Source organism: Podarcis liolepis, assembly GCF_965112155.1.
Source record: "Podarcis liolepis genome assembly, chromosome: 1".
Lineage (NCBI taxonomy): Eukaryota > Metazoa > Chordata > Lepidosauria > Squamata > Lacertidae > Podarcis > Podarcis liolepis.
In genome coordinates, this window is record NC_139554.1 from 62,871,335 (window position 1) to 62,886,242 (window position 14,908).

General features: G+C 40.5%; 1 protein-coding gene across 7 annotated transcripts in view; it reads right to left on the bottom strand.

Moving 5' to 3' along the window:
* Positions 1-3,483: 3,483 nt before the first annotated feature.
* BDNF (brain derived neurotrophic factor) overlaps positions 3,484-14,908 on the bottom strand; it is a 71,397-nt gene continuing 59,972 nt past the window's right edge. For all 7 annotated transcript variants that reach the window (XM_083465484.1, XM_083465486.1, XM_083465488.1 and 4 more), the window contains one exon: positions 3,484-8,778. In XM_083465484.1, coding sequence (XP_083321610.1) covers positions 8,017-8,778 — 762 coding nt within the window. In that variant the 3' untranslated portion in view covers positions 3,484-8,016. The remainder of the gene's footprint in view (positions 8,779-14,908) is intronic.

Sequence of the window (14,908 nt, forward strand, 5' to 3'; positions counted from 1 at the left end):
ACCTGGTATGTGCCTCTCCAGACAGCAATTATTTGGTAACATTGGGGACTCACTGCAGATCAACTAAGAAAGCAGAATGTTGTGTGGGCCCTCAGAATACCAACCTATAATATAATTATTAGAGGAAGTTCATATATTAGTGACAGTGGGCAGTATTCTCCTAATGAGTCCCATCAACGCAAAGATTTAGGCTTTCACAATTAGACTTCCACCCCATCTCCCCCGGCAGGCACCCCACACCATTTCTCAAATCTGTTCCAAAGGGTTGGAGGAATCCCTACAACAGATTTCATGGAGAAGAGGGGACATGTTCTGTTGTGGAAGGTGTGTTGAATTTTGTCCAGGAACAGCTAGTTTTTCAACAATTGAAAATTCAGTGTAGTCATGGGAAAAATTTCTCAGTTTTGTTTAAGTCTCAGAGCTTCATGGAAGATAATGTATAATTCAAAATAGTCCTCAGTGAATTAAGATAGTAGGCAGCATACTTGGACTGTGAGGAGGTGAGTTCAGTAAATGCAGAGGAGCTAGCAAGAATGTCTCATTATTGTCCCTCAAACATTAAATTTGGTGAATGGATAATATTGGTAAAAGAGTGGGGACCTATGAGCAATTTCATTGGGTAGAGGGGAGAAGGAAGAATCTACTTTGCCTCTCACACGTTTCATGAAATTTATATTTTGGCAATCACCCAGTGGTATAATGAAATTGCATTTAAACTAACGGGTCAAGATAGTTTGTTAATTGTAAATCTCATCTGGTAAGTCAAAGTTGTTAATTGAGCTGAGAATACTGCTTGATACAGCAGGGTTGTCTATATTAATAGAGGACCTGAATAATGTAGAAGTCAAAGAAAGAACAATTTTGTGTGTCACTTTGAGCTTTTGCTTTGAAATTGCTACATTCCTTAGATTATGTAAGATCTGAAATGTTGATACAAGATCCATTTTTTAAAAAACCACACCACTATATAAGCAAGGGATTAATTTATTACTGGTCAAAGGAATTTTTTCTGTTTTTTCGAAGTGAGAAAGATGTGAGAATATTGCTGAACTTTCTATTTATAGCTGTAGTGAAGCTAAAAAGCCTTGGGTTCTTAAGTAAGAGACATACTTCTAAATATAACAACGCTCTCCGTTGTGAATTTATGTCATTTTCCAATGGCAGGAGAGCAACAGAAGTTGTCTATTCCAAGCAGGTTGATAACTTTTTGATTTAGGATGGGTCAAAAAGACTGTTCTGATCTCTGTACTAGCGGGACTCCATGTTGAATGTCTTAATGTGTATTTGGTGCTTACAACATGTTGGGAACACCTTAGCATACAGACCTGATCTAGTCCCTGCCAAGAAGACTTTACAGGGGCCACATAGGGAAGGAGTAGTTTTGCATGTATCAGTAGAAGCAGAAGCAAGGCATGGCTAGGTTAAAGAAGAGGGTCTGGAGGATGAAATCGAAGGACAGGGAGACACCCAGTTGAGTACCAGGAAGAGCTTGCTGCAAGTATGACAGAAAGCATGTAGGTAGGAGAGAGAGAGGCAAAGGGAAGTGATAGGAAATGAACATGTGCAGAAATGGTCTTCTATAAATGCTAACAGGATGTGCACCACCATCTTCCTGCCCTGCCATTTAACTGTATTTGTATGTTAGCCAGCTCTTGAATGATATCCTGAATTTTGGTGTGGAGGATACAATCGGTTTTTCCATCTTCCCTCTGGTGGCAGAGCATGATCTCAGCTATGGGGAAGATGCTGGCTGAAGACCACATATATGTTTGCAGTTCACAGCGTTCTCTTACGATGTGCCATTTGTGTATCTCCGAAAAACCTTAATGTCATTGGAACAGAGGAAACTGCCTTATACCAATTCAATCCATTGGCCTGCCTTTTTATTAACACTGACTGGCAATGGGTCTCCAGGGTTTCACATTCTCAGTCCGAACTGGAGATGCTGGCGATCAGCAGTGTAGCGTGGGTTGCTGGCACCCAGGGCAGGCCAAGTGTTACGCCTCCCTGGTGGACTGGGCAGTTGGTATGGGGGCACAAACAAGGGGGCCATGCACAGAGCCTGCATGTAGGGTGAATGGAGCCCGCCTCCCCCTTGCAACCCCATACCCCTAAACCAGCTCCAGAAGTATGTCTTTAAAAGTTAGATATTACATTATTCCAGTTATTGAACTACACACTGGAACAGTTTCATGCACCACTATTCTTACCCTCTTTTTAAACAAGGAAATGTAAGAAGGATGTGTACTGATTTTTGGATACTCCTGAATAAATTATTGGCATCTGGGGGTCGGGTGGGAATGTGGTTTCGATTTTTTTAACTGAGCTTCAAATTTTTTATCATTAAGATTTATTTTATTATTACAGGACTGTAGTGTCATTAAGTGTACAAAGGCTTGGCAGTTATAGCAGAAACATATCTTTTTAGTGATGCTACGAGTATGTTCAGTAATGTACAATTCAAGCTGGGGGTGTATAACCATCATTTTCACTGGACAGTTGTAATGACTTGTAACCTTGTCAGAAATTCCTGCTATCCTAGATTTCTTAGTGACAGGTGTGATTGGCAGATGATCATGTGAACACGGCATGAATGCATCACCTGCATCCCTCCCATCCTCCACAAAAAAGTACGTAAGGCCAAACTACACATAATTGATTGCTTAATAGGACTGTACTACTTCAGATTGCTTGTGGGGAGGTTGCACTGCTATGTATAAAAGAACAAAAAACAACAGCAACAACCTCTCTGCACAGAGTGAAGTCCTATATATTGAAAAAGCACAGGTTGGAAACACTGATTCTGAAATTCTAACTTTCCACAAGCAGGGACTTTTTGATGGGGTACCACCTTTAGCCATGTGATCTCCATCCTGCATTCTTAAATGGCAGGTTTTCTGTAAGTACAATTACCTTAAAAATGCAGAAAAGGATATAAAAGCTGATCAGTGTCCCAGTTTTCAAAAAATTCAGTGCATGATCTGTCTAACAATGATGGCTCATTTTGCCAAAGTTCTAGAGCGGGGTTGGAAAGCCTATATCCCTGTCGCTGGTCAGGCTGATGGGAGTCTGGAGGGGCAAAGATTCCCCACCTGTGTTCTAGGGAGTGCTGATGCAGAGCAAGGAAGAACTCTTTTATGTGAGCAGATTGGTCTTTATTGCTGAACCAAATTGAGCAGCTCAGAACTGCACAGAGCAGAATCGGTACATTGGAGCCTTTAAATATTTTCTGGAGCTATCAGATCCGGGCATCATGTATTCACATACATGATTCAGTTTTTTTATATGGATATATACAAAGTTAGACTTGTTCATTGTTTTATAGTTGAATGAAAATCATGATGTTTGATCCATGGATGCTAGTTTTGCTAGGAATTATTCTGGGAGGAGCGGGGGAATCCTTTCTTTGTGTGTGTGTGGAAAAGGACCTCTTGCAACTCCCCCTCCCCTGCCAACTGTCCAAATATGAAACAGCTGCCTAGCTGCCTTACCAAGAAGATTTTATTGTTAAAATAAAAGTAGATTTTGCTTTTGGGGGAAAAAAAGAACACACATCTTCATTGTAAAACTCATGTTTGGTTTACAATTAGAGAAAAGTCACATGGTCCCAAAAAACCCGAGTTTATATATACTGTATATATATATATATTGAAAATATATTTAAAAAACATAAAAATCTATATTTAAACATATATTATATGTTAATCAGTACACTTAAATATAGCTTAATTTTATTTACAATGTGACGCAGATGCTTGTAAGATTTAATGCCAGATTCATTTTTTTCCAAAAATCCCATAAAATTATATAAATATACAATAAATATTTGTTACACATGGTGAATAAGAGAGAACAAGGCCACAGACATTAACTTACATTTGCAAGAGGTTTTTTTTTTTAACAAAACAATAGGGCCAAAGACATGCATGAAATACTTTTGCCACAGACAGATCACAGCAAAAAAATAATAAATAAAAAAAATCAATTGAGTGACATTTTTGAAACCCCAGTTCAACTAAAACTGCCAAGCCTGTGATCATGTATTTATTTTGTTGTAGTAGGTCTGGCATAGAATGGGTGTTAAGAATAGTGCTTGTTTCAGTTTACAAAAGCTAGGGCTATATTGATTCGTTGCATAGCAGATTCTGCATCCAAATAATGATTTGTAGTTGTTTGTGTGTTTACAGTGTACTGTACAACTGTTAATAAAAATTTAGTATTCCTAGATATACGAATTACATTCTCATGTAGCTTTCAATCTGTGATACTCAAACTTGTCATTCCACAGTAAGCCCATGGAATTGAGTAGATCTGCTATAGTGGTTGGAGACAGTGAGCCTTAAATTGTCCTGTTTGAAGGCTGGAATCTTTTGGGTTTGTATCAGTCATTGTCCACTAATGGAATAGGATTCTCCAGATTATTAGGAATAGGACTGGCTAAATCTGATTTTATTTAATTTTTAATCCTATGTTATACGATGCCCAACAGGGATAAAGTTATTATAAAGCTGATTCACTCTGGATATGTACAAAAACATTTCTATGTTCTTTTCTGCTGGTGGATTATATTACAGCAAAAATCATTTTCTTTCCTTGTGAGTTAAAAAATAGCCAGAGACCAATATTATGCATCCAGATATAAGATCACATCTATTCCAAGAGTCTTTTATATAGGCTAAATTAGTATAGTATATCTGATATGCAATAGTTACCTTATTTCCAGATTTTCCCTTTGTTTAAATTGTGAACTGCATGACTCTAAATAATGATCCACTGCAATTTTTAGTGGCAATTTAGGTGACAGGCTTTAGTTAGGACTGAGTGAGGATGTTGACCTAGTTATATACACAGTGGGGCTGGAAGGGAATTCATTTATATCAGCGGAAATGGTTTGAGAACAAGTCTGCACACTGTTTCACTACATAAAGTTAGGAACAGCCATAAAGCAGGGAACTAGCCTAATGGATCTGAAGGAAATCAGGATCATGATATTTTCTCATTGCATAAGAAAACATCACCGAGGGATGACAATGATTCCCCTCCATTTCCACTTTCAAAAGTGTGAACAAAAGCAGCTTCTTGCTGATAACACAATCTTACAAAGACTTTCCATTCCAAATGCATGGATTAATGTAACCCAGATATTTTCCCTGCCTTTAAGTTATATGTCTTATATTAAATGTCTACTAGGATTTTGTGGTGAAGATAGCCTGGGATGCAGGTTAAAGCTAAATAAAGGGATTGCCATTGGGCTGAAAGGCTGATTTAGCTCCAGTTGGATTGCCTATTAAAAATGGACAATGACAGCATCTGCTTTCCTTTAAGGTAACAACCATTTATTTGCCCAGCCTTGGGCAGTCAAGAGTTGATTAATGGCAAAGCATCTACCTGCATACTGTCGTTAATCAATTGGGTTAGTGTTTTGTTTTTCGACAGTGAACACATGTCCAAGGAGAGTGAATAGATTTGTAATAACCCAGAACCAACCTTCTTCTTCCCGTATTAGAAGTTGGTGAAAAGCTTTGATATTTTCTATAAATAAAATAAATAAATACGCTAAGTTTGTTTGCATCCAATTTTTACTTCTGATAACTGCATAAACTGACCATCAATGAAATGAGGGACTGATTTCTACTGCTAAATTAATAATCCCAGGATCTGAAATGAGCTTATTTTTGGATTGTGGTGTTTTAAGACACATTATCTTAAGGCCTGAGTCTTCTAGTGAAATATCACCCAAGAAAGGTTGGGTTTTTATTTATAGCCTAGTTCAAACAAATAGCACATGAAATAGTAAACCAGTGTCTGGGCTGTACTACTTTAGACTGCAGGTGGAGATTCATATAATTGAATGCCTCCTTTCCCCCTTCACATAGAAAACTAGATGTCAAAGGAGAAGGGCTGTAGCCTAGCCTTCTCCCTGACACGACTGCCTCCCCACTCTGGGGAGGTGGGGGTATTTCATTTTCAGTTTGAAATGGTTCAGTCCAGAAACAGATTTACCTTATCTACCACTTTCGAAAACCTAGGCCTACATCAAAGCAAAGACCTCTGTTTAGCAAAACATTGGACCCCACCCATGGAAGTAGGCATCGTCACTATGAAATATACATGCAACTATCCCTTGATAAATGACACTGTCTGCATTGCAACGTGTGGGTTATATGATGCATGCCAAAACAAAAACCGAATATATTTAGTGAGAGGTCACGCTCTTGCTGTGGCATTTCTAATGTAGTCATTGTCTATTTGTGTTGCAGGTTGTGCTGGATTTGCTGATAATTCTCCAAGGCCAGAGGCATCAGTCCTGTGCTCAGTTACTTACTTAAGAGTACCACTGGAGTTACCTTTAATTAAAGTGCATGCAACTGATTTCAGGATGCATTCCTAGGATTTCCTTTTAAACCAAGAGCTATGGTTCTACAGGATTCTCTTGCCTGTAGAAGATAAGGCTATTGTGTGCTACCTCTCAAAAAGCCATAGACCATTGCAGACATATTTAGACAAAACAGGTAGTTGGGTTTTGAGGTAGAAGGCTCTGCCTACCTGATTCCAGAGCCACTCCTTCAGGCCTGGATTCTGTCATATTATCTCAAGTAGAAAAAGTAGCAGGTATTTGAGAACCGGGGCATACTAGACATTCTTTTTTACAATAAGAGCATCTGGCTGCCATGCATATATTTACTTGCACAGGGAAGCCTTTACTGCTTCACTGTCTCTCTGTGCAGTTCTTTTCAGTAGCGATTGCTAATCCTTCCGTTGCCAACACAACTGTAGACCGTCTGGATCCATAAGTTACAGCATTGTGGCATTCCAAATGTATTTGCTAAAGTACCATCTGATATTCATGTGATTCTTTCCCCTTTTTTTTTCTTTCTTGCCAAGATTTGGTAATTGTACTTCAACGGGATAGTTAATCCAGACACAAATACTACTTCTCCCTGAACCGACTCCGCTCATACAACGAGAGGATGGTGATGAGATTCTCCATCCTCACCAAGCTCAGTGCAGCCTGGTGAAAGATCTGAGGAATCCACACCAGCTGTATATGCAGATCTCCCTTCCTAGGTTGGGGCAATCATCTTTGTTCTCAACACCCAAGGAAAATGGGGGGAATATGTTTGAAAGAGAATGCAATTTGTTTTCTTCCTAAGAGAGGAAAAGTGTTGGGGGACGGACGGACCCCAGAAAAACCAAAATACAAAACAAGCAAAAGGCAGGTCTTTAAAGCAACAATCATAGAATAGAAACCACACCTAGACAAACATAAAAGTGCTGCCTGTAGATTAGAAAAGAGCACTGGGAGGAACATCAACACTGTCTTTTTCAGTTGCCTTTTTTTATTATTTTTTTCAGTAGTCTGATTTGATATTGCAAACACCTTCACAACATACAAAAAAACCCCAAATTTGTTTTATCCAGAACATATACGGTGATGACAGGGAGTAATCTCCTCTTTTTAAAACCATGTGGGAATTTTAAAATTAAAAAAAAAATCAACAGTAAAACTATGACAACAGCACCTTGACATTGTTTTAATTCCAACGCTACCAGAAGAATTTAAAAGCAGTAAACAGATATAATACTAATAGGAATCAAGATACTTACTGTCTAAAATGTAAACGGAATGTTTTGGTTCATTTTCTTTTTTTTGAAAGGACAGTTTATCATCAATTCACAATTGAAGCAGCATGCAATTTTATTTTTTTAATTTTTTTAAGTTTTCAATTCTTGGCAACAGCAACAAACCACAATGTTAGAGGAATGTAATGCATTTTTTTTCTCAAAGTTGTGCGCAAATGAATTTATCTCTCTCTCTCTCTCTGTCTTGTTCCTCTTTAGCTCATGGATATGTTCAATAAATAGATTGTGGAACCACTGTACTGTATAAACTTCATTTATACATGCAGTCCATAAAATTATTATTTTTTCTTTCTTACTGAATAATTTACCCTGTTATGTATATATACAAATAGATAAATTTTGTCTCAATATAATCTATACAACACAAATCCACTATCTTCCCCTTTTTATGGTCAGTGTACAAACACAGGAAGTGTCTATTCTTATAAACCGCCATCCAACTCTCTTCTTGTTATCCATAGTGAGAGCTCGCACATAAGACTGGGTAGTTCGGCACTGGGAATTCCAGTACCTCTTGTCTATGCCCCGGCAGCCCTCTTTCGTATAACCCTTGGAGTTGCATTTGGTCTCATAAAAATATTGCTTCAGTTGGCCTTTGGGTACCGGGACTTTTTCCAGGACTGTGACAGTTGCCCCCGACATGTCCACCGCCGTTTTTTTCTCGGCCGCCGTCACCCACTCGCTCGTACTGTCACACACACTCAGCTCCCCACGGCGAGCCGGGTCGGAGTGACGCCGGACCCTCATGGACATGTTTGCAGCATCCAAGTAGTTTTTATACTCCTCAAGCAGAAAGAGCAGTGGTGGCTCCAAAGGCACTTGACTGCTTAGCATCACCCGAGATGAGTACAAGTCGGCATCCTTATTTTCCTTGCTGGGCTGGATGACCTGCTGCTCATCCAGGAGCTCCTCTATGACATGTTCAAAAGTGTCCGCCAAGGACGTCAATCCTCTGGAGGCGTCATTGGGCCCGCCGAGGTTCTCCAGGTTTCCCTGTGTCCGGAGACCGGGATAAGCCAAGCTGCCTGGTCCTCTGATGCTCACTTCTTTCATTGGGGCAGCTTTCATGCAACTGAAGTATGAAATAACCATAGTAAGGAAAAGGATGGTCATCACTCTTTTCACTTGGTGGAACTGTGGGCGACAAGAAGAGGGGAAGAAAGAGAGAAAAGAAGGAATTCAGAACAAATAGATGAAAGAAGCAACAACCGTTTGAGGATACATCCCCCTCCTCTGCCAAGTTGGAAAGAGTTATGTGTTAACCCTATGTAACTTTTTAACCTCACACAAGAGACAATTGGCATGCGTTTATATTCCGTCATCCCAGTCAAGCGACAGAAATCACACCTGGAAAAAGGTTTCCCACATTTATCTTTTATGTCACAAAGGCATTCATTGAGAGCGCTCACTATGGCAGAAGCCAATGATTGGACTACCCTGCTTGGAACTAGTTAAAGATGTTGGCCTGAAGTCTCAAGAACCCTTGCACAGTAAATGTCACACTCTAGGCATGATAATTAATTATCCTCTATTTGCATGACAAGTGTAACAGCATGCTTGGAAAGGTTACTAAGCATCTGCGGTATGCATGCAGTAACGAGGAAAGATTTCAGAAAGTTATTGTCTTGTGCAGAAAGATCTCAGCACGGAGGTTGGAACTATATGAACAGTAATTACCTTTAAAAAGACAAGGTGGGGGGGGGAGGATTGTCTCACAGTATCTAAGGCTCCCAAAACTACATTTCAGAAATTGAGGAGCAAATAACCATCTGTCAGCATGGGAGAGCATGGAGAGCACACACACAAGCCCCAACACACACCAGACTTTTCCTGCAATGAGCTTTGGCTTGCTTGTTTTTGTGTAGCAAAAAAATTGATCTGTGGAACTCACAGATACCAGGTGCAATTACAACACATATTTTCATGCAGCTGAGGTGGCATTCATAAGTGAAGGTAAAGGTGTATTCAGAGAATACTGAGTAATAAGGGAAGTATTCAGCTATCCCAATGAAAGGTAAGCCAAAATGGGGGTGTGGGGTTGTTCATGAACATTTTTAAAATCCAGCCCAATTACACCCTTGCCTTTTGCTATTTTGTGGCACATGGAGGTGCTTGCTTGCTTGCTTGCATGCTGCTCATCTCTCTGTACTAAACTAGCAGCAATGAAATTCAGTGAAGCAGAGGTCAAAACCCCTCCTTCGTGCTCTAACTGAGGGCCAGTGAAGCCCCTGCACTGCCCTTGGTCTGTATAACTTGGGGGAGAAGGAAAGGGAATGCAACAGCCCATTACCAAGGCAACAAGGCGGGTGCTCCCTGTCAAGCTGTCCCTCTTCATCACTTTTCCAGTCTGCTCTTGTTTTCTAGCATGTGCTCCCTTGCAGAATATACTATAGTAATTTTTAGAAGGCACTTGTTCAATTTATGCCTAGACAGTTTCTAAACAAAAGAAAATGAAAAGAACCTTCAAGCCTGACGTTTCCCCACTCTTGAGGAAACATATTTGAATGCTAGATGCAATAGGCAAAAGCATTCATAGAGTGACATCATCACTTTATGAGTAAATGCCATGTCACTACGGAAAAAAAGTTTCCCTTAATTGGGTAAAACTCCTAAACAAGTTAATGCACTGAATTATGAGGATTGTGGTATGTAGGGATTGCAAGAGCCATTCTAGATCAAGGACACCTGAGGGCAGAATGAGGCATAAACCCTATCTGCTTCTGCTGATTCCCTCAGCTAATTGCATCTATGATATGAGATGGATATTGTAGATATGGTTTTAATTTAAAAATGGTCCCCCATCATATGCACTCAGATGGATTACTGGATGACATGTGTTGTCTTGCAAGTTCCTGAACCCCACTATCAACCCAGAATATAAATGCATGAACTACTGTACTTATTAATGACTGATGAAAATGTTTTCCTCACTTTTCTTTCTTTCTTTCCTTTAAAGCAGCCTTTCATGAATTTGTAAGGTCATAAATTTAGTTTTAAGAAGTTCTATTTTTGCTTTCATTTTTAAACCAGGTTATTTTTAAAAAGAAAAACTTATAGCTGAAATCTGAACAAAAGTTACAATCTAATTATTTTTTAAAGATGTGCTTTAAAAAAATCCACTTATTTTTATTTACCCTGACTATCCCACACAGAAGTACGGTAGTCCCCACACAGCTGTAGCTGTGTTGTTAATGTGAGCCTAAGTCACAAAGGAATAAAGAAACTTATCAAGGAGAAACCCACCACAATGTCATTAAAGCTGGTTGCCTTATACAGCTTTGAACAATCTGCTTTCCCACCTTTGCTTTGGTCTTGGAAGACTTACATCCCAGCCTAGAGTAGGAAATATATTTTCCTGGATAATCTTTACTTTTGTGACAGGTTGAGGAACTTTGCAAGTCTCCCTACGAAAAGACACAAAATCCCAGTTTTCTGATTTTACCAAAGTTAGGATCATGACTTTGAGAGAGGGTTTCAAGCACATACTGGAAAATTAGGTCTACACAATTAAATGTCAGCCTAGCACAACAAATCCACTTAAAACAACAACACAGACTCTCTGCAGTTGGGAAAGCAATGGGCAAAATGTATTGAAACGCATAGTGCATAACCACTGCACACATCCAGTTGGATGCTCATTGTTGTATAAACAAATCAGAGTGAATGCTCAATAAAGCTCCGGACATACTCTAACTTCAGGATGAATGATCAACACCTAAGCCATGTGGAGCAGCCTAGTGGGTTACCTTCCTTTCTGAACTTGTTCCACTCTTCTGCCTCCTTTCACAACTTTGTGGCTGACCAATTGCTTCTTTCTAGCAAGCAATCTTTCTAGCATCTTAAAAAGTAGAGACATCACCTTGCCAACAAAGGTCCGTATAGTAAAAGCTATGGTTTTCTGAGTAGTGATGTATGGAAGTGAGAGCTGGGCCATAAAGAAGGCTGATCTCCGCAGAATTGATGCTTTTGAATTATGGTGCTGGAGGAGACTCTTGAGAGTCCCATGGACTGCAAGAAGATCAAACCTATCCTTTCTTAAGGAAATCAGCCCTGAGTGCTCACTGGAAGGACAGATCATGAAGCTGAGGCTCCAATACTTTGGCCACCTCATGAGAAGAGAAGACTCCCTGGAAAAGACCCTGATGTTGGGAAAGATGGAGGGCACAAGGAGAAGGGGACGACAGAGCACGAGATGGTTGGACAGTGTTCTCGAAGCTACCAGCATGAGTTTGACCAAACTGCGGGAGGCAGTGGAAGACAGGAGTGCCTGGCGTGCTCAGGTCCATGGGGTCACAAAGAGTCAGACACGACTAAATAACAACAACAAGCAAGCAATAGCATTATTCACGTTTCTTAAGAATCAGCTAATACTCATTTCGGTGCTTTTGATGTTCATGCCGAAGTACCTCATACTTGGCAGTAAGGACTGGAGTAAACACTCTTTTTGTTTGCCAACACAGCGCTATGTATAAAGACTTACTTCACATCCTTATTTTGTGGGAAACAAAGAATCCTAACACTTGTCAGAGGAAAAGCACAACAAAGACGCTTTACGCACTAAGACAGGAATTGCCCAAGTTTTAGGCCCCGATGTTCGTATGAGGAAATGTTATGCTGTGAGGAATTCTGTTGACAATAATCTAAGCTCAACACGTCCTTTGGATACTAGTCATTCTTCCTATTCATATATATCATTGTGGCATCTTTGTATAAATATTAATAGTTTACTCAGTCCCTGCAGGTCATCCCTCACTGAATTGTTTGCTGCATTTATTCTGAAAAATCCTATATATCTGACATCTGACTTCAAAAAGGTCTTTATAGATTTGTACAAATTGATCTGGTTATTGAGGCGACCAAAGCCAGCTTTTGGCATGTAAATTCCATAAACATGTGGCAAGATGGCAACTGAGCAAAAGTAGGGTGCTTAAAGTTCATTTTCTCTCAGAGCTATCTTCACCACCCACCTACCACCTGGATTTCCATTTTGCCCTTTGTTGACTGAATGCACGTACCAGGGAATTCACACTGGGAGACTGAAGAACTGGTTCTGGAGCCAGGTTCTTGGTGTGGCCTGATGCCATACACTTCTAAATAATAACAGCAGACAAACATTTATAGCAAAAGGTAACTTCAAAGGGCAGTTCAGAGGCAATGATACAGAGCAGGGATTAAAAGATCTGAGTGTCTCTCATAATAATTTTGATTTATTTATTTCAATTATTAGCCTTGAGTATTATCATACTCAATTATAAGTTGCCTTGGTGCTCATATATGACGCTCTTATTTGGGTAACTTATAATACATGAAATCTTCTCTCTCTCTTTCTTTAAAAAAACATTATTAAAACATATAAAGTCCACCTCCCTGATAAGTCCTGGGCACAGCTAGCTAACCCAAAGGAAAAGATGTTTTGAAGCATTTCTGAATTGCTTCATGCATGGCTTTTGGGAGGCATCTGGAGGAAAAAAAGCTCCACAGTTGTGGGGCAGAAGGGGTGCATGTACACACATGCAGTTCAACACTCTCAGGCACGGGGTGGCTCTTTCCCCTCAGAAGTGGACACTGCTGCATTTAAGGCCACGTAGACATGATGTCACTCGCTCTCATCTTGCCTACAGTTTGTCTTCCATTGTCTCAGTCCACACCTTGCCTAAGACACTTCAGATACATTTTACCGTCAACTTCAGCATCCCTCCATGTGTATGAGTTTACACTGGGCATTGAATGCAGTAGGTCAGGCTATTACCTATGAAAGTTTATGCCACATGTTCCCCACACCATAACTACTCATAGAGGTTCTTTTCTATATATTTTTTGCGAGAAAGAACAGAGAGAGAGCACATCTTTTTCTACACACAAGACTCAGCGGTGAGCTCATTGTGGAAACTCAGAGGCAAATCACATCAAGTGAGGCAGTCTTGTGGTGTGAGGTCATACTAGAAAAAGGGGTTCTGAAAAATCAGCTCATGTATAAAGAGACATCTCTTAGGCAGCTTAGAGAACTGGGTCACATTTTGAGTCACAAACTTTCTTTGCTCAGTAAATGAGCTTTTGTTTCTTACTTGACATGCACAACTCACATCTTTCTTTAAGGATGTGTTCCTGTTGCAAATATCCCCCTCCCACCTCGCAAAACTGGACAATTTTCTTCCTCTGAAAACATTACTCTCCTTCCAGAAAGTATATTCATTGCTTCTTAAGATGGATCTGCGAGCATATTTTCACATGAGGTGGGAATACAAACCTATACAATTATCGTTTCCAGATGACCACAATAATCTACTCTTTAAGAACCTTTTTCATGTTTGTTAAGGGTGTTGAAATCTGTTAGGGGACCCTCCTCAGAGCTTACAAGTCCAAGTACACCCTCTGATGGATATACAGCTACAGAATTGCGGGGGGGGGGGGAGCCTTATGTGTGGGGCCACATAAATACCCTTTACCCCTGGCCTAGAAGGCAGGCAAATGAAAACCTCCTCCCCTTTCCCATAAGAAGCAGATGATGTCAAACTTAATAAATAATAATAAATTTATACCCCACCCATCTGGTTGGGTTTCCCCAGCCACTCTGGGCAGCTTCCAACAAAAGATTAAAAATACATTAAGACATTAGTCATTAAAACCTTCCCTAGACAGGGCTGCCTTCAGATGTCTTCTAAACATCAGATAGTTCTTTATTTCTTTGACATCTGATGGGAGGGCTTTCCACAGGGCAGGTGCCACTACTGAGAAGGCCCTCTGCCTGGTTCCCTGTAACTTGGCTTCCCGCAGTGAGGGAACCACCAGAAGGCCCTCAGCACTGAACCTCAGTGTCCGGGTAGAACGATTGGAGTGGAGACGTTCCTTCAGGTATACTGGACTGAGGCCGTTTAGGGCTTTAAAGGTCAGCACCAACACTTTGAATTGTGCTCGGAAATGTACTGGGAGCCAATGTAGGTTTTTCAAGACTGGTGTTATGTGGTCTCGGCGGCTGCTCCCAGTCACCAGTCTATCTGCTGCATTCTGGATTAGTTGTAGTTTCCGGGTCACCTTCAAAGGTAGCCCCACGTAGAGAGTATTGCAGTAGTCCAAGCAGGAGATAACTAGAGCATGCACCATTCTGGCAAGACAGTCCACGAGCAGGTAGGGTCTCAGCCTGCGTACCAGATGGAGCTGGTAGACAGCTGCCCTGGACACAGAACTGACCTGCTCCTCCATGGACAGCTGTGCGTCCAAAATGACTCCCAGGCTGCATACCTGCTCCTTCAGGGACACAGTTGCC